This window comes from Xiphias gladius, chromosome 21, assembly GCF_016859285.1.
Source record: "Xiphias gladius isolate SHS-SW01 ecotype Sanya breed wild chromosome 21, ASM1685928v1, whole genome shotgun sequence".
NCBI lineage: Eukaryota > Metazoa > Chordata > Actinopteri > Istiophoriformes > Xiphiidae > Xiphias > Xiphias gladius.
This window is the reverse complement of record NC_053420.1, coordinates 7,630,124-7,651,026: the sequence shown is the minus strand read 5'-3', so window position 1 is coordinate 7,651,026 and position 20,903 is coordinate 7,630,124. Positions and strand designations below refer to the sequence as shown.

The window sequence follows — 20,903 nt, the reverse complement described above, 5'->3', positions numbered from 1 at the left end:
AATTGTCCCGGCCCCTGCTGTGGCTCAGAAGTGTGCACTGAGCAGTGGGTTGAAGGGAGCAGCTAAAAGAGTCTCAGTCTCTGCTCTCAGACCTGTCAGCATTCTGGAGAGGAGGAGTATGGCAGTGAAACACAGCTCTGATCATCAGAAGGCACGGCTCAGAAAAGCCGCCTGACCTGAAACTGCCACCAAATGTACCTTCTTAACTGCAGCTGGTGGATGAATGTCTCTTTGAGTCCTGCTGCTTTATCAAACTTTACGCATTTGTGCTTACCAATTATTCAGATTAGTTCTATTGTGGTTACTTTAGATGTGCAAAAATAAGTAAAGAGATGACTGTCTCTGCTCCTGATATTTCAGGTAAACCAAGATTAATAAGAAAACAAGGTTCAAATATAATGTTTAAACTGTACATGCTGTTTGGTGCATTTTGTGCTTGGTAAACAAGACATTTACAACATTATTTGCCTGTAAATAGCTCTTTATTATATCTAAATAATTCCAGCTTTTCCATCAAAGTAGAAAACAAATCACATCCCATTGTCAAAATCAAAAACTCTTAAGCTTTTGTTGATTTATTTTTGGCATCTTTTGAGGTCTTAGAATCATTTACTAGAAGTCAGTGCTGTGCTTACTGACACTGTTGTATCACTTGTCCTAGATCTTAACCCAGTATGTAATTTATTCATGTGGCATTTCATAATTGTTAGCCTGTGCAATTGGACTGTAATTACTAAATGTGCACAAATTTAACATGTTGTTTTTCCTCTCTTAGGACCAATCAGAATACAACTCTACCACTATCAGGAGCCAGACCAACACAGTGGTCATCCGTGGCCTCAAGCCAGGAAGCATCTATGTGTTCCAGGTCCGGGCCCGCACCGTCGCTGGGTTTGGACGCTACAGTGGCAAACTGTACTTCCAGACCATGACTGAGGGTGAGAATTCAGCCAGTGTTCACCAAAGCACGCAAAGCTGTTATCACCTAGCATGCACGGCCTATTGACACACCATGTAGTATAGTATGGATTCAGACAGCTGCAGAAATGAAAGGGAATCGTGTTGTGGAGTAAACAATGCAAGTAGTCCAAAACCAGATTAGTGTGGCTTGAAATCATATTCATATCTGTGGCATGTCTTTTTCAGTATTTGGAAACATCCCTCAAATTATGCTCATATAATTATTCCATTATTCCTGTTTAAATGTTCAAGAATTCTCTCTTTTATGTGGTAAACAAATCTCCATTCAAACAACCTTTTTGCCAGAGACATGTTTTTGCCGTTTGCCACCATAAGCCTTTAAGTCAAGGATGAGGTCAAAGATGTCTTATCTTTGTACAATGACACGACTCAGAGAAGAAGGAACATTCAGTAAACATCAGTCATGTAGGTTAATGTTAGAGCCAAGGCCTGGGTTTTCCCCTCTGAACATCTCATTTCCTTCAGCCTGCAGTGCCCAGGGCCATCATTAGCCTGAACTCTCGTACAAACAATCTCGATGCTGCCACACGCACATATCCCAGCACTTAAGATACGTCGAACTGACACATAACTGTAAATACTGACTAAACTGAGGATATATCGGGCACATTTTTGTCAGTTTTTCAACAAAAAATACCCCCACCCCCTTTTTTTTTGTTTGTTTCTTAAACAAGGAAGATCCCTTCAAAGTGATTTTCACTTGGATTTTACGTCCCCATGCACAGAAAAGCTATTGTTTGTTGCCAGAAGAAACTGATTATCATAGTTTAAAGTAAACAATGTACCCACTTCTGGTAGCCAGAAGTGAAGGGAATAGTGAGCAGAAAGTTAAAAAAATGGTCCAACTACAGTGTTTGCACTATAATTTTTTTATATATTTTTCTTTAATTTTTAAAATCTGATCATTACCTACTTTTTATTACAGATTTGTAAAACCAGTTTTAATCAATTTTCAAAATAGAAACACTGATAAATTCCCTGATTTTTCTTTTAATACCGACCAATGTTGCCAAAACCCATGCCTGATGTACACTTAAGGGTGATTAAAAGTACAAATGTAAAGGGGCATAACAAACCAGCTGTTCTCAGCAGCGTGACATCAGGGCCCAAAAGTCTAGCAGATTTCTCCAATGAGCCCCACAACCCCATTTAGCATTTATAAGCACTGTATAGACATTTCATAAATGATTATTAACACACTGTAATGTCGTTATCTATAAGTGTTTATTAATGTATTTTTCAACAACTATAACTCCTCCTGTGGGCACCCATTAGTGGAGGCTAGTATAAAACCAAAATGAAAGATAGTATAATAAAACATAGTCGTAACTACATTATAGTGTATTATGGACCTTTATTAGATAATAGATAAGGTTACAATACAGTTTTACCAAGAGGGGTTCTACCATATAAAATACAATATGTATGCTATCCAAAAGCCGGTAAAACACTGGGGAACTCACTAACCTGTGTATCTGGCTACAGTTGTGAAGTTGTGTGTCATTTGGAGTGCTCAAGAGAAGGATCTGGCTCTGCCACTGTGTCCCCATTCAGTAGCTGGATTCCTGCTCTTGGCTGCCTGATCAGTCTGGGTCTCACCCAAACATGCTCTCTCTCGTCACTTCACACACTTTCTGCCAGATGATTTGTCCATATTTTAAGCATGTTCATTGTGCTTTGGAAAAAGGTCCATGCAGCCAGTCAAGATGCCAAGATGCTCATTGGTTCAGCCAGCCGTATGTCTGTCTGTCACCCATTGCTCCCTCCATATGCAGTGGCTCAGATGTTTGCCCATATGTTTCAGCATGTGACTCTGCGTGTGTGTGTGTGTGTGTGCATGCCTAGCACTATGTTTATGTATGTGTTCCTCCTTTCTATAGAGGAATACAACACCAGCATTCAGGAGAAGCTACCTCTCATCATTGGATCGGCAGCAGCAGGATTGGTTTTCCTCATTGCTGTGGTCGTCATCATCATCGTCTGTAACCGGTGAGTCAGTCCTGTTGCAGTCTTTATAAAATTCCCTGTAAGTTCAGGCCCCAGTAAACTATGTGCACAAGCTCCCAAACTGGAAACCTTTCCTTTTTAGTTGTTGTTTTTATTCAGAAAGGTTTTATGAGGTCTATTTACTTAATAATTGTAAGTTGTAGAGATAAAACCATCTGGAACCAAAGATATTCATTCTTAATGAAATCCAGTCTTACAGCCGCAGGGATAATATACAATAGTCAATTGTGCTATCAACGTTCTGTAGGTGCTGCTGCTCAGTGGTTATCAACTGTTTATAACTGCCAACTTTAAGATTTTGGGTCCCACCGGGGCCACTCATGTTACGATGTTTAGCTCACGTAGCGCTACGTTTTTTTTGATTCACGGAAGGATGAACAAGATGAATTTCTGAGTAAGTAGTCTGCTAGTAGATTCCAACAATAGTCTTGGATGGTACACAGACTATTTTGCACACACTATATTGCCATCTTGGATTATAACAGGTTAATGACATAGGTTGCGTGGTGCATTGTGGGATATTTTGGGAACATTGCCAGGACAGAACATGAGGCTGTGTGATTGAGAATTGTGAGAACGGTAGGACAGTCAAAGAAATAAAAAGGTTCTAATATACTGTGGTGGCCCTATCACAGAACTTAAAAAGATATTTTAATATGTCTTTGCCAAGCTGCTGGCCAATTAAAACTGCCAAGCAGCACAATATTGTAGGGAAGTCAAAAAACATAGTATGGTGAATCTAGTATTAAATAAAAACTAAAAAGTGTAAAATTACTTTGAAAAAGGTCAATATGGCAAATTTGTATGTATGTAAATTTGATTTGCCTTGCCTCATATAGCCAAAGTCATACACATTTGTTTTGAGATATAAGTAATAAATTGATGGATATCAATTCTTTATTTGTGTATTGTTTCCCCAGGTTGTTCTCTGTTAAATATTGTAATAAATTTCACACATATATGTTCTGGTGCGATTCTGGTTTTGAAAGTATTATTTAATTAGATTGGTTTTAAATCATTTTGCATGACTATAGGGATGCATCAATACATATTTTTCTCTCTTGATAAATATTACAATACCTCAACTCAGGGTACCTGCTGATACTTATGCCTGATCCAATATTGGTCTTCTCTTTTTCTCATATTCAAAATATGTAGAAGTCACTGTGTGGAACTCTTTGGGATCAGATTTATGTAGGGTAACATGAGGTCATGGACTGATGTGGCACTGCAGCAAAATCTGTGAATTTTATAATGAAATTGACTAAGAAGCTGTATTTAATGTGGTTTGGTTACACCTGCCCAACTGGAATGCATTGCAAAGGAGAACGGAAGACAATATGATTGCATGGCTGGCTACCGTTTCCAGTGTGGCAAAAAGTCAAATGCTTCTCTACCGACAAAGTCCTGGCTCTCCATGTGATCTCAGTGGGTGGAATCTTCAGTGTAGGTAGACCTGAGGGTATTTGATCTTTATCTCTGCCCCTCCCCGCTCCCTGTCTATGAACCAGAGCTAGAGTTCTTTGTCTTTTCCCCAGGAGGCGTGGCTTTGATAGGGCTGATTCAGAATACACAGACAAACTGCAGCACTACACCAGCGGCCACAGTGAGTAAAACACCACTCCTTTCTGCCTGCGTTTACCACTGGTTCAGCACCAAGCACACCTGTCTCCATGACTACCATCTCACACAGTCATTTCCATGGCTATCATTCAGTTCTCTGCTGCCTCACACACCTGTCTCCATGGCTACCACCTTGCATGCTTGTGTCCTTGGCTATAGACAAGCACAGCAATTCTTCATTTGCCTGTCTACCACTTATGAGTAATCCTTCCTGTTGTTTGACTCTGATCATTTGGAGCCTGCATTTAACCACATCAAAACAAGTGTTTGAGTGTGTGTTCTTTGCATCATCACATTTCGTTGTTAACTAAATTCATTGTGTTGGAAATAGGTAAGTCTTCACTCACATTAAGGCCATTAGCATACTAATGGCACATGTCATTTGCCATTGTTAAAAATTCTAAAGACTTTCATTTCTCAATGATTTCCTTTCTTCATACGGTACAGTAGTATATAGCTTAACTGACAGTAATGTAGAAATAAATCTGGTGAGAAAGAGCTGAGAAGTAATTTCACCATGGCTCCGTCTAAAATATTAAAGATAATCCATCTATCTCGGGCCTGATTGGAAAAATCACAGATCTATTTCCATCTTAGGTTTATGACCCCATCTTAATTTGTCTATTTGTGTAATTACCACACTGCCTCATCCTTTTCATGTTAACAAAGATAAATCCTTTCTCAATACAATCCGATCATGCTGTGCGAAGATCCTCTCCATCTGTTCATCTCTGCGGCACGTTTCTTCAGAGTAGGGTGCCAGGTTTTGACACGGTGTGCATGCTCTTCTTGCTCTGCAGCAGCCCAGGCATGAGCTCGGTATCCATTCACATAGCCTCAAGCCCGATGTGGAGGGGAGAGCCGAATAATCGGATTTGAAACTCGGGACACTTAAGTCTCTGAACACTTAAAGGCCACCTTAAGCCAATTTACCTGACATCAGGGCTTAGGACAGCCAATTTATTTCTTGGAGTGGAGCTGGGCAATGCTGATATAGGGCCCAGGTTTCTCTTCTGAGTGTTAATGGCACTATGACTCACAGGAGATGATATATATATTAACCCACCTTATCACAGCTAAGAGGACTGGAGGTACCATGTCCTTGCTGGCCGAATAGCTATACACAGTGGCCACGAGGCACCAGTCATAACCACCATTTGTAACTACCCTACTTCCTCCATCTTTCAAATTGCTCTGGAATGTGTGAATGCACGGTGAATTGATTGTTAAGTGTTGTGCCTGAATGCATTTGACTGTCAAGCCTGTAGGAGTGTAAGCATGACCACAACAATCGGATATTATAGAGGCTCTTTCCTTTTTTCCAAGTGACTCCAGGAATGAAGATTTATATTGATCCGTTCACATATGAGGACCCAAATGAGGCTGTGAGGGAGTTCGCCAAGGAGATTGATATATCCTGCGTGAAGATTGAACAGGTCATTGGTGCAGGTAATGGAAAAATTTGACTGAAACGTGGATGGAATACAACACTGTAAAATAGCTCGGCTGTTAGTTGACTTCTAAATACAAGTGGGTGCAGGAAAGCTTCTTACTTTTAGTTACTTTTATTGCTCTGATTTCAATGAAACTTTTTCTTTTTTAACCTCTTCACAGGAGAGTTTGGGGAGGTGTGCAGTGGCAACCTAAAGCTCCCAGGTAAAAGGGAAATGTTTGTGGCCATAAAAACTCTGAAGTCTGGCTACACAGAAAAGCAAAGGCGGGACTTTCTGAGTGAGGCCAGCATCATGGGGCAGTTCGACCATCCTAACGTCATTCACCTGGAGGGCGTGGTCACCAAGAGCAGTCCTGTCATGATCATCACTGAGTTCATGGAGAATGGATCTCTGGACTCCTTCCTCAGAGTAAGCAACCAGATCTTTGTATTATTTGTGTTTTTTCTGTTTCTCACCTAGAAAATAATGATTTCAGGAAAATATCTTATTGAGATTTTTATGACCAATACTGCAAATGTGATTTAATAAAAATTAATCAAGAACTTACGTGGTTTCTTCAGTAGAATCTGCTACTGTAAATAAGTTAATTTGGTTGTCTTCCCAGGACTTGCCCAGTGTTCTATAGAAAAACAAACCATTTAGGTCTCATTTATTAAGAAATTATGTTAGTGTTATGACAGGACAAGCTGCTTCACTGTTTTGAATCCTGGAGGTCTCAATTCAGGGCTTTTATTGTGATTAAGCCTAAAAAATTAACCCGATGATCTTAAAATTTTAACAGATTGTACTTCGTCAAATTGCAATTTATATATCAAAAAAGATCAATCATTCGGCCCTAGGATTACGTAGCTTGGCTTATTCAGACACTTGGCAAACAAGGATTCAAATCCTTGTTGCACATAAACACACACGCTCTCTCGCATGTGCACACATATTAGTCCAATCATTTGACATGGTTTGTATACTCATGCGCTGTAATCTTCAAGTAAATATTATTATTCACAGAATCTCTCCCGTTAGAATAGTGTCAATCAACAGTTCCTCAGAGGTGTTCTCATCTCTATGCGATCGTGCTCCACAATTAGCAGACACGGAATATCTGGTTACCCCTAGTATTGATTTGTGTTGTGTTTTTCTCTTTCATATTTTCACCGTCAATCTCTACAATGAGCCAACGAGTACCAAGGTCTTGCTAGTTAGAGTCCAGGACTTGTGTTTCTCTTTTGATGTTTCCCTTGTTTTTGTTTTGGATTCACTCCACACTTACTCCACTGCCTTTTATGCAGTGATGTCTATGGATGAATGTAGGAATCACGCACTAATTTTTCCCCGACTCCCTGACAAGAAACACGCAGCGTTCACAAGTTCATGGGATTTTTGATGTTCATAATCTAACCAGAGAAGGATATTACAGAGAACCGGCCATGCTCCCCCATTTACGACCAGCATAAATAATTCAAATACTTTGCAAGACTTAAAATGAGATGTCAGAATTTTAAAAATGAAGCTGGCTATGAGATGAGATGTCACACAGCCCTTCACCATCTGTCTTGGGATGTTAGTGGAATGAAAACAAATCTTTTGGGCTAATATGGCTTTTTTTGTAGGCTTTCATCCACCAGTTTTGGATTGAGCAGAAAAGGGGCTCTGATTTATGGAAGTTGTGGATGTGTGATCTTTGCAAAAAAAAAGGTGTATTTTTAGATAAACTTCAATCGATGTAATGGGAACTCTCTATTTAATGCGACACAAAGTTTGCCAGTGTGAGTACACTACATTAATTACTTTAAGCCCTATCCTTTCGTGAAATAAAAAAAGGGATGTTATTCTGTTTTTTTGTGGATACAGATGTCTAGAATATACAGTAAATTATATATACAATTAATAAGACCCCTTTAATGTCATGCAGATTACTGTAATTGAAGAATTCAACAGCAGTATAAATTCTAAGACAAACTCTATAACCCTCCTTGATAGTCAGTTTAAGCATCCAACTGAAAGACTACATCAAAACCATCCCGAGAAATACACATGCAAGCTCCTGTCAGCATACTGTTCAGACTGGGTTCAGAGTCTTTATTTGCATTCAGCCTCCGACCTCCGAGACACAAAGCATCAGCTCTTTTTGGAATTTGATCTTGCAGTGAAGGGTGTTTGTGTATATGTAGATGTTTGCTAAACATATTTGACAGCACATTGTATTCAAAACAACAGGGGACCTCTGCAGCACCTCACGGTGACAGTTTATGACAACAATTGCTGACAGTGTCAAAGCCTCTGAACATGGTTTGTGTCTTCTCTGAGATGATTGGTGGGTGGTTGTTTAAAATGGTCTCCGCAGTCTATAGTGAGCTGCCTGCTGAAGGATTGTCTCCCCCGCTGCCTCCTGCAGAAAAATCTGCAGGGTAGAGAGAGCAGGAACAGGGAGCATAAATTGATCAGAGCTGGGTTCTTACCTGGAGCCAACTAGAACCTGAGAAAATAAAGAGAATGTGAGTCAGTATTTGATATAAAACATTGTTTTCATACAAATAACACTAGACCTTGATTCACACAGTTCTACAAATTTGTGGTTATTTCTTTCAGCTAACCTGACCCCAAAGACTTTGGAGGAATCTTTCCAATTAAAGTATATGCAAACACAGTGCTCAGTGGCAATATGTATTTGAGAGAGAGGTTTCATGAATAATGCATTCTGCTTAATTGCTATGGTACACGAGGAGGAGCAGCTTGACGTGAGGAGAAGCATCCGCTTGGCTAATGAGCAGCAAAATGTTTCAAAGAAAAATAGGCTATTGGAGCGGTCATGCAGACTGTTAATATGGCTGTGCTCGGGGCCCCGCTCGCTTGCCCTACTAATTCCCTCTCTTAGCTTTCCCGTCTGTCCACACCCGGCCCCCGAGCTGCCATGATCCATTCTCTGGAATCTTCTGTTCTCCAGGCGTCGTGGTGGGTGGTGGGGAGAGTGCAGGTGTGCGCAGTTGGAGGCACAGCTGCACCACTGCTCCAGACGCTCCCCATGCATGGGGTAAAGCCCTCACCAAACCGTGGAGGGGAACAGCTGTAGACAGCCAGCCAGTCCCAGCTTAGGCCTGCCTAGCCTGGCTGAGGCCAGTTGAGACCAACCCAAACCTTGTTGTCAGTATCCTTCAGGGCTTTTCAGAGAAACTAATACTTCAACATAACTTTTTTACATTAACCACATACAGGTTCCGAGAGGATCTGTCGAAATGAAATAATTATAATTTGACTAAAAGGATTTAAGTGTGAATCCATTTGTAATACGCTAATATGTTGTCGTTAGTATAGGGTGCATGGATGACGAGTTCTAAACGAATCATTACAAGAGAGAAAATCACATAAAATTTTATTGAGTGAAACAAAAAACCGTTTTGATATTTTATAAAGCCCCTTAGCTTTCAGTGCCTCAGCCCCAGGCTTTTTTGGATCTTAACACGATGCAGCGCACTAACAAAGAGGTATAGGAATACTGTCAGAAAAAGAAGGTCAAGGCAAGGCAGGGCGAGGTTCTTACCAGACAAAAAAAAACTTGGACATTTGACAGGGAGTTTGGTTCTCACATTCACTATCTTTTTGCATCTTCAGCAATCAGCATTCTGATTGTCTGATTATTTACACATATTGTGAGGCAACCCAGAATTACTAGTAGCACCTCCTCCTTGTGATCCACTGCATGTTTTAAGGTAACAGGTAACACAATGTCTTTTTTACAGCAAAACGATGGCCAGTTTACTGTGATCCAGCTTGTTGGTATGCTACGCGGCATCGCCTCAGGCATGAAGTACCTTGCCGACATGAACTATGTGCACCGTGACCTTGCTGCCCGAAACATCCTGGTCAACAGTAACCTTGTGTGCAAGGTGTCAGACTTCGGTCTCTCGCGCTTCCTGGAGGATGATACATCAGACCCTACCTACACTAGTGCTTTGGTAAGAAATATTTAAGTCTTACTTTCCCCTCACAACATTAAAATGAGACACACAAACTCCCTAAACCTGGGTCAAACAGTCTTCTAAAATAAGTTTAATGAATATTATTTTGTGGTCTGACACTATCTGAACTGCTCTGATTTCTTAATACCATTCATCTGGGGCTGCCAGAGGGTTTTATTTAATCCAGTCTGATGGTACACAGTACATTGCACTACCTCACCGCTCTCCCTATCGAGACAAACATCTCCCCTTCACCTGTTCTTCCCCTCCTCCTCTTCTAGTCATTCATGTACCATACTTTTCTCCCAAGGGTTTTATTATATCCACCTCCTAGTTTGGATTACCGTCAGCATAGTTACGCTGAACAGTGTCTCTCTCCGGAGCCAGGACACTGTGACGGTCGGGTTTCGCTCTTGCTTTCCTCGCTGAGGTTGTGGCCTTTGTGTTTGCAGGGTGGGAAGATCCCTATCCGATGGACTGCACCTGAAGCTATCCAGTACAGGAAGTTCACTTCTGCTAGCGATGTGTGGAGCTACGGGATCGTCATGTGGGAAGTCATGTCCTACGGAGAGAGGCCTTACTGGGACATGACCAATCAAGATGTATGTATTTCACTTGCCTGTAGAGGTTTTAAAAATGTGTGTGTTTATTCTTCAGTCAAACTCCACAAACATTTTTTAGACAGTGCCTCACTACATGCACACATTTCTTTCCTCCTGAGTTTCATTAAAGCCTCAGACTCCTCAGGGATACATTTTTTCATTGTTTCTGCTTTCCCTCAGCTAAACAGCGGGTTTCACACATGGGTTTTATATGAAAATACCCCCACTGTCACCACAGAGACATAATCAGATCATTTGAAATGCACAGCAAAGCTCAGCGGACAATTTCTGCTCTTGACTGGAGCCTCCATTTCCTATCTCCCTCTGGGTAGCAGAGGAGAGAGCAAATTATGGGGAGAGAGATAATGAAAATAGTTTCAAATTGAAAGTGAGAACACTAATGTGCTAAGAGGGACTGAGGACCTCAACGGTTATCTTATTAGCAGCTTCAGATAGTGTTTCTGCTCCATCGGGGTCCTCGTTTGGAGGTCTCATGAATGAGATTAATCTGGGTCTGAATGGAGCTCCTTAAATGGCCCTGATAATGAGCAGGGGATTGTGCATCCTTGCCACAAGTATCCTCCAGGTTATTCCACTCCGTTAACCTTGCATCAGCTCTGCGTGCCCCCCGACCAGCAACATCCGTGGCCCAAGTCAGACATGCGGTATCTTTAGGGCGGCTTCGTAGAGAGAGAGCATTAAATACTTGAGATGAGGTCACCGCTGGCAGAGTGCAAGTGGAAATGTGAACTTGGTGGAATAAGGTTTATGTTCTTAATGACTTAACCGGTGCTTAACAACTCTTCACATGCAGAGGTAATCCGGTGATTGGTGCACAAGTATGTATATTTATACATTTATATGTATGTATGTAATAACTATTATTTAACATTTGTGACTCTTAGCCAGTAACACACAGGGATGACCCCAGCAGTTGTTTTCACCACATGGTGAGAGGCACAGACAGAAGAGAGAGAATCAGTGCCGACATTTACTTCATATTAGACAAGACTGTTGTGAAGGTCACTTAAATTGGGGGTATTTTTTATTCTATACTCATGACATTTATACAATCTGAGACGATGTTTTCCAGTTGGATCATATCAGTGGTGGAAAGTAACTAAGTACATTTACTCAAATACTGTACCTAAGTACACTTTTGAGGTGTTTGTTCTATACTTGTGTATTTCCATTTTTATGCTACTTTACACTTCTTCTCCAACACAATTTATTGGGGTATTTTGTGCTTTTTACTCAACTGCATTTATGCGACAGCTACTGTTACTAGTAACTTTTCAGATTAAGATTTTACGTTAAAAATGTGATGAATTTTTGAAAACACTACACTGTGAAAGATTAAACCACTGGTTTGTGATCTCGTACAAAAAAGCGGTGTCTACTTACGGGCCTCTTGTCAAGTTTATGATGTCTGTGAGTAAGTAGCAGTTCCACCAAAGAGTTGTTTACCCTCTAAACATTTCATATGGGTGCATTGTAATAAACTATTCAGTATTTCACAAAAAGCTTAAAGAACACAGGGGCCAGAACTCTGCAGAACTGTTATTTTTTACGTTTGATATGTACATTTTGTTGCAAATACTTCTGGACCTTTGAATGCAGGATGTTTACTTGTAATGTACTTGGCACATTTTTACTCAAGTGAAGGATCTGAGTACTTCTTCCCCCACTGGATTGTATGTTCCCCTTTTTACCATCAATCCACCTCCTCTTTGTAGAGCCTCATAGCAACCCTTAGAGATCTGTGTCTCCCCCTGCAGGTTATCAATGCCATAGAGCAGGATTACCGACTGCCCCCACCCATGGACTGCCCCAGCGCGCTTCACCAGCTCATGTTGGACTGCTGGCAGAAAGACCGCAACAATCGGCCCAAGTTTAGTCAGATCGTCAACAATCTCGACAAGATGATCCGCAATCCCAACACGCTAAAGGCCATGACTCCGTTATCTTCAGGGTGAGTGGCAGGAAGACCGTTGATCAAATTCTATTAGATCTATGTGATTTACTTGTGTTTGCATCGTCACTAACACCCATAGTCATAACACATGGTGTTGTCTGGTGCTAAATGAGTTTTCTTCTCTTTTTCTTGCTCTGTCATTCACTCTGGTTGACATCTGGATGTGTGTTTTATCTGAAGGCATCCCACAAGACAGGCCGCCGGTTTTAGCATAATTTCACACTGATGTGGATAATAGCTAGAATATATAATAAATCTGAGTGACTCCGTATGTAAAGTCCTTCCTCTTCCTAACAGGAAATTCATGGCCCCTGCGACAGTGTCATCCGTGGCAGAGTTCAATTTTGCCAAACACAGTGTCTCTTGTTTCTCTTGGCGCCAAGTGGTTATGTAAATTAAAGCCTTTTGGTTTGATAGATCAAATCTTTCCCACCAATGCTTCAGGCGAATCCTGGATTAGAGCAATTGTGCAATTTACGAAACAAAACATTTTGAAGCATTTCTGCTCTGGGTGTTAGTTTCCTTTGAGAGCCAGGGTTTACTGATTTCCATTATCCCCGTCTGTACTTTCATTTGTGGTGGAGTTCAGGACCGAGGGCCAGATTTTCCACAGACGCTGAGTGGATATATTGGCTCCCTGAAGCCTATCACTTCATTTGGAAAATATACTTTATGAAAAATCAGTTTGGAAAATATTGGTTCACGGATAAGGCCGGTGGGATTCTCTAAATTCTGTCTAGTCTTTTGAAAATGTAATGTAATAATTAATGTTTGAATCATACGTAGGTTGTTTGGATTGTTATGCTAGAACTGCCACTTTCTATTATTATTATTCTTTACGGCTTCTGCTTGTGTCCCCTTCAGTGTTCATCTCCCTCTCCTGGACCGCAGCATCCCTGACTTCTCCAGCTTCAGCACTGTGGACGAGTGGCTGGATGCCATCAAGATGGGCCAGTACAAGGACAACTTTGCCAGTGCTGACTTTACTACATTTGATGTCGTGTCCCAGATGACCATGGAGTAAGTGATGATTCCTGCTGTTCTGGATCTGATAAGCAAGAGTTAAAAGATCGCAAGTGGCGGATTTACTACAGCTCTTGTATTCTTAAAACCTGACGGAGCACCAGACTCTGCCTCTGGCCAGTTATAAAAGAAACTAGCTGCTCTGCATGTAATTAGCAGATCATAATATTTTAGTTGCAAGTCTGAACAGTGGGCACAATAGCTCAAACCCATAATGGTGCCCTTTATTCTCTGCCATGTGTTCAGCAGGCCTCTCCTTGACCTCGGTTAAAGCAAAAGCCAACATCGGAATATGGGGTTGGTTAGCCTAAATAGGGGGAGAGAAATCATCACGAAACACAAGATTTAATCATCTTAAGAATGCCACCTGTGGAGAAACAGATAAAAATCATTTCCTGTCTATGGATAAAAGCATCACAAGCCCGAGTTGAACCCACAGAGATGTTGAGCATCTATTCTTTGAACAAAACCGATGGTAATGTGTAATTCAATAAGAGTGATTACTGTTGAGCTTAAGCATTAGGAGAGAGGAGCTACATTATTTTAGGGATAAGAAACTGTTCAACAAACAGTGAGTAAAAAATGATGTTTGAAGCTGATGTCACTGTCTTGACACAAAGCGGAACTTGTTATTTATTTTGGCATTTTATATAACATATGACCTCTGCAATGAATGTTGTGTCTACGACAGACAAAGAGATGTGAATTTGTCATTCGTAGCGTTTGTTTGGCGGTATGAGATGGGTGGGGTTTCACCACATCAGTCACGAAGTTTGTCAGTCAAAGAAAATACACTAAATTGGCTTTCAAACATCTTTCTGTGATTATATAAGCTTCCTGGCCTCAAAGATGGCTGAACACGCAGCTGTTTCTCAGCAAAAATGGCAATGTTTCAGATATTATTTCTGCTGTTTTCTGCTGTCCTTCTTGTCAGTCCTCCATATATAATATTATATTATGTTTTGTTTTCATTATGTTGTATCAACTTTTTTTCTCTCCAATACCTTCTGATAGAAAATTAGATAAACAGACAGATGGATAGATAGATAAACTGTTTATAGTGTGTGGTAACATCAGCCTGACATCTGCTTCTGTCTCTCATCACAGTGACATTCTGAGGGTTGGCGTGACGTTAGCAGGCCATCAAAAGAAGATTCTCAACAGTGTCCAGATGATGCGGGCACAGATGAACCAGATCCAGTCAGTGGAGGTTTGACCCTTCCGAGCAGAGCAGAGGGGAGAAAAAGGTGGTTGGGATGCAGGGCTCGGGGTGCGGAGGATGGAGTGGATGTTTTTTTTCGCGTGACAGTGTGTCTGGTCTTACCGCCAGACTACCATTCATCCCCCGTTCCCCTACCCACTTCCCTCTCTCCTCCTCTTATCCCCTCACCCTGACTTTCTCTCCATCCTCGGGGTTAGCTGTGGAGAGTTGTGCAAACAAAAATCCATGTGATGAGGCATCAGAGGGCCTACAGCCAAACCACCTCTGGAGCCAGAAACATGGGAGGTTAGGAGTGACCAGCAACGCATTTTTCAATCTTCCACCAATTTTCATTTGATGTTGAACATTTATTGTTTTGGTTTGTTTGTTCTGATAATTTTGTAAAGATTTTTTTTAAAGAAAAAAAAAGAGAAAAAACGAGAAAAGGCAAGGAGTTTATCTAAATTTATAGATGATATAAGGCTGTATACTAGATGAACTGAGTAGGAACGCTACCCTTTAAAAGGGCAAAAAAAAAAAAAAAAACAAGGAAGAGCTGAGGAGATGAGGCCATCCTCAACAAGGTGTGGATATTGTCGTTGATGTTTTAATTTTTGGACATCATGAGGAAACAGAGTTCTCTGTGGCCTTCTGAAAGGCAAAAAACTGCAGAGGAGACTGAGGGACCCAACGTGCACTTCCAGCTGTTTCCCCAAGAGAGAAAAAAAATGAAAAAAAACAAACAAACCATGAAATGGACAACTTTTGACATAGACTGATGTCAAAACCGCATTCATTCAGACTGACAATTCACACGGTGAAATCAACACTCAAGAAAAAGAAAAAAACAAGAAAAAAAAAACATTTTTTCTCATTGCAAGTAATTTTCTATATTGTGTGAAATTTTGTGATGAAGATTCCCTCACACCATGCTTCCTCTCACTATAGACAAAATGACAAGTTTGTTTTTTCTTTCACAGTGAAATATTCACAGCCTGCCAAATAGAACGCTTCCCTTTTTGCACCCGAATCATGATCCTGTACTGTACATATAAGATGCACTTGACCTGCCATAACATGATGACTCAGAGACATTATAATCGAACAGAAGAACTGACTACAGGGAGGATTTCTTTTGTTGTCACCATCAGTTTCTGTCCTTATTTTGTGAAAAAAAAAATAGTTTTTGAGAAAAAAGAAAAATAGAAAACCTACGTAGATTCACACACACACACACACACACACAAACACAAAAACAGGTTTACATCAAAGTCCACATACATACATATAGTCCCGTTAAAGCTTCCTCCCTCACATTGTTCATCTCCAGTGCCGTCTGTGCGTCCGTGCACACGTTGCACACGCATACCATGTGCACAAAGCAGCAGACGCTCCCGAAGCGTCGGGGCTCGTGTTTGATAGCATGCTGAGTGAGTGGTTAATTTCACAGTGCTTTGATTTGCTGCAATTACTAGAACTCTGTTTGGTAAGAGCTTGGATTTGACACAATTTACAGGGTATAATGTGGCTGCATTATATTCGGTGTTTCTTCTTCTTCCAGTTTTCCTTTTGAAAGGATATTTTTATGTTTAAAGTATTAAAGTTTTGATACCACACATGGTTATTTTACACACACAGTCAAAAATAGATTTTACTACCAGGCCTTTGTTGAATTAAAAAGAAAAATGCAACGTGTTATATTATTGCAGTTTCCATATGGATATTATTGAATTGTTGTTATTATTGCTTTTAGATTTTTTTTTTTTTTCTGCACTGAGTCTCCTGTTTGACTCCAACAAACACTCTGGATCCTCCATGAATGCTTTGAATTTATTTTTTGAACATGAATCATGTTGGTGCACAAAACCCATGTAGATAAACAGCTTTTCCCTGTAACAGGTTTTGATTTCATTTTATAGACAGTATATGCATTTATCGTATGGTTTCCTATGAACAATACTGTCTTATGAGTACAGAGCTGTCAGTTATCGTTTGTGTTGTTGTCGCTAACCTGGTGTAAGGGTTGTGGGGGGGAAAGATGGAGTTCGTAGCAATGCAGTGATTCCCCTGAGATGGTGAATCGGGCGGGGGGGGGGTTTATGTATACAGCCAGTAAATAATATCAGTAGTGCAAAGCTCCTACTGGGCTCCGCTCTGAGACCTGACAGCCAGACATGGACATCCAGCTGTGAGCCATCGCTCAGATGAGTCCGGTCACAGCGGGACGGCCCCACCCCGATCACAGATCACAGCCGCTCTGTCCAGGCACTGATTCCCTCTCTCTCCCCTTGATCACATACATGCCTGTCGGCCACCTGTCTGCCACTCCCACTGATCTCCTCACATTCGGCTTTCAGCAGTTGTCTGGTTTCGTCTTGGTGCGTTTAAAAGCATCAACAGCAGCAGGCAAACACACTCATCAGTGGGGCAGTTGTGTCTCGTCTTGTCCTGATGACGCATGCCGCTATGCGAAAAAAAAGATTCCTCCTTACTGGACAATGCTTCCATGATTTTGCGTGCACCAAATCCTCTGACCTTGACCCGAGTTTTTCTGGTGTCACTACAGATAGCTTTAGCACCAAAGCCCTGGGTAAAGAAAATGAGAAACCTCAGTTACAGCACCCTTGACATCCTACCTTTCATTATCCCTGGCTTCTACAGAGAATTTAAGGCCAGGAGTGGGGGGGATTTTTATTCTCTTTATGCTCCATAATCCTCTCTTTTGTTATTTTCATCTGCAGTGTAACACTTTAGAACAAATATTTCCCTGGAAGCTTTTCTAACATAGGAAAGTGGAGGAGGAGAATCATGAGCATGAAGCAAGTGAAAAGCGATGCTGTGACCTAAATGCCACTGATGCTAAAATACAGTTTGCTTTTTTTTTTTTTTAATACTGAGCTTTAGACTGTCTTCCTTTTCCATTTCTCAACACTTAACAGCTCATCAGTTTTATGTAGCGAGGCTGAGGCTGTATGTCTTCTCGTGGTACGGCAAATATTCCCTCGTCAGGAAAAATACTTTATGTTGTTCAAGAAATTAATCTTAAGTCTACACAAGGCTGATGAATTTTTGCTCCAGCCCTATTAAAGCTCATTCAGATGCTTGTCCGTGGACGCTGCCAAGACTTTGAGTTATTAATCAAGCAATTATCCTTGAACGTTGCTTCAAGGAACTACCTTAAACAGGGTGGGCAGACATAAAATTTATTGCTAGACATAAAATAATGCTGAAGTTGATTTTTTTTTTTTTTTTGTTGCATACTGTGGGTATTTTTTTTTTTTTTTTGCAGCTAAGAGAATACCTTTTGTCCCTTCTTGACGGTTAGTTTGTTTTCAATTTCATCCGAAGGAGTCACAGAAAACCTTTTGACTGAATGTGGAGCTTTTGGAAACACTGCATGAAGTATTTATGTATCGTACTTTTTTTGATGGCGCAAAAGAGACGTATTGTTACAGTTCAGGCTGAGCAATGATCAGAGGGAGAAGAAACTGAAACCACACTTACATCATGTGTTTCAAATGATCCTGGCTTCCTTTTCGACAGTAGACTGGCTACTTAGTTTACACCAAAGCCCAAGCTGAAAAAGTCAAATGTTAGACTATTGAAAAATGTATACAAACCAAGTTACTAATTCATCTGGTACAGTTTCTATGGTGGGTATACTTCTAAAACAATTTATCACTTGTTGTGTTGATTATTCTTTTATCACGTCTCTGAAACCAGACTGAATATTTAACTTAAGTGAAATTATTGTCCGTTACTGTAAGTGGTTTTTACAGTGCAGAAGTGCATTCAGATATATCTGAATTTTGGATCACTGGGAGATTTAATTCCGCTGCATGTCAATTCCAAATTGGTGTATACAGAAAGATGTTTGTGCCCTTTAATTCAGTGGCCTGTCTCCCTTTCAAAACATATGTCTCCTGCTGTTCACTTTCCAGAAACAATATGTGTTATTTAACTTTACAGTTGTAGTTTTATTGCAAAATTTCATAGTTTTATAGCACCAAAAAATATGCCATACAGACTCCAGCTTCTCTAGTTTAAAACTTTTTACAGTTTTCCTCTGGAAATTGAAGTAGGTGCAGTCTGGTTCTGACACTCGTGACGGTTCATACGTTTGCCCACTGCAAAGTAAAGCCAGTCAGCCCTGCCCTCGCCGTGTGCCAATATTTGAAGGACAGAGGAAAACCGTTAAGTCTCAGTGTTACAGTTACATGATAGTTCTGCATAAACAGGAACCGTGCCAGGTTGTACCCACTGGGCTGCATTTGAACGCCGCCCAACAACAGTACGGTCAGAGCAAGAGGTCTGCCGCCTGTTGTGGCAGACAGAAAATGGCTCCTGTGTAATGGCTGCAGCATGAAGCATCAGAGCGCCCTCTACTGCCGTGGTGGTCAAATGTAGCATGTTGGATGGACATTTACAGGTCCACATAGTTTGTGAATGCTGCAGCAGGCAGAGTTCCAGTGTTCGGGACACTTTAGCAGGCTGCTGATGGACAAGTGGTGGCTGCTGCTCAGAACAAGCCTGTGTCTTTTCCGTCTGTTGGACAAACTGTCACACCGCTACGGCACCCTGCCACTTGTGTTCCCCTATACGACTCAGTGTTCCCCTCTGTTTACCTGTCCCTGCCTCTGCCTCCCCCAGTACCACTCTGGCCGGTGGCTAGTGCAGGCAGGGGCCCCTCACATGTTCCCCCGGCTTGTTAAAGCTCACATTATAGACCAGTGCCGGTTCAGACCACTGTGACTGATGTGGGAGATCCTGTATTTCTGTATAAATGTATATTGACTGTAACCCTGTGAATGATGTAACAATTTCATTATTTGTAATATTGTCATTGGTTTATTTTCTAAACATGGAAAGCCCAACTTGACTCTCCTCAATAAAAAAATAAGATCTGTTATTAAAAAAAAAGTGCGAGTAAGAGTTATTTATTTTTTATTCATTGAAAACCTAACCTTAATTTCTCTCAGTGTTTTTCTAGGGATTGGGACTGTATATTATTAAGATTTAATTCTGTTGTAACACAAACATTAGGAAAATCTGGCCGCTTCTCATTCTTACTGTAAGTCTTTGGGGCCCCAAGTTAATCCTGTAAGAGAAGAACCAAACCACTTCTACGTTACTACTGTTGGACCTGACATTTTGATATCATGTGAGAGACAACCAAGCAATAACTGAATTGGTCAATTTACGACTACAGAGAGAGATTTCATAATTTCATTTTAAATTAAAGGAAGATGATAATGCTGCTGGTGACTGGGAATTCTGTTTATAATTATAAGTATATTTAAATCAATGTTAGATTTTAATTAACAATTGGCAAATTGCAGTAATTAAAAAATTTGGTCAAAATTGTGTTTAGTCCAGAATCTGACTTTAGAAATGTAGAATATAATAATTCCTGTTTAAACAAAATTTTTAAATTGTCCATAGCCACAAAAGAAAAATAAAACCTAACCTAAGTGAGTTTTGGTTTGGTAATCCATCGCTGCTCCTCTGTCACGGAGAGACAGTCAACCAGGCAGCCTAACAATAGAACTACGGCTAGCTGGTGAGATAGCCACTGTTAGCCTACTTCAGTTTTAGCTTCAGCTAAGGCTAACTTACTGTTTCCTCCCCCAAGTTGTCAAGTGGAAGTGAAAAAAGTCAGTTTTCATTAACCTAAGATCTCGGTAATTTAGTCATTCCACATAACTAAATAAGGCCGTAGCTAAATCTAATCACGAGGAAGAAAAAAAAAAAAAAAAAAAAACCCAGCTACACTGCTAAAGCTAACCATCATCTCAGCTTTGGACTCTAGTGGAATAAAGGCCATTTGGTGTGGTTAAAGCTACCTTTGTGTCACATAATTAAGTGTATTAAATTGTAAGTTTATATATTTATTTGAATACCAATATTAATAGTAGACTGACACAGGATGCATTTTGACTCCTATGAATTATGAAACAAAAATTTGTTCTCTCAAACTACTTAAAATGATGCGTTGACATAAATATTTTATCCTTGCATTCCCTGAAAATTATTCAGACAGTATCTGCACTTTCTAGGTATCATATAGGTTTTATTATAACGATT

The 20,903-nt window shown here is 40.5% G+C and overlaps 1 protein-coding gene across 2 annotated transcripts in view; it reads left to right on the top strand.

The window, feature by feature from the left end:
• The window catches only part of ephb2b (eph receptor B2b), a 117,685-nt gene extending 102,377 nt beyond the window's left edge, over positions 1 to 15,308 (top strand). The window contains exons 7-16 of one of the 2 annotated variants that reach the window (XM_040115513.1): positions 776 to 938; positions 2,862 to 2,970; positions 4,530 to 4,594; positions 5,947 to 6,060; positions 6,226 to 6,473; positions 9,800 to 10,015; positions 10,471 to 10,620; positions 12,399 to 12,592; positions 13,460 to 13,615; positions 14,726 to 15,308. In XM_040115513.1, coding sequence (XP_039971447.1) covers positions 776 to 938; positions 2,862 to 2,970; positions 4,530 to 4,594; positions 5,947 to 6,060; positions 6,226 to 6,473; positions 9,800 to 10,015; positions 10,471 to 10,620; positions 12,399 to 12,592; positions 13,460 to 13,615; positions 14,726 to 14,834 — 1,524 coding nt within the window. In that variant the 3' untranslated portion in view covers positions 14,835 to 15,308. Of the gene's footprint in view, positions 1 to 775; positions 939 to 2,861; positions 2,971 to 4,529; positions 4,595 to 5,937; positions 6,061 to 6,225; positions 6,474 to 9,799; positions 10,016 to 10,470; positions 10,621 to 12,398; positions 12,593 to 13,459; positions 13,616 to 14,725 lie in introns of both variants that reach the window. The other variant, XM_040115512.1, reaches the window with a different exon arrangement.
• Positions 15,309 to 20,903: the final 5,595 nt, after the last annotated feature.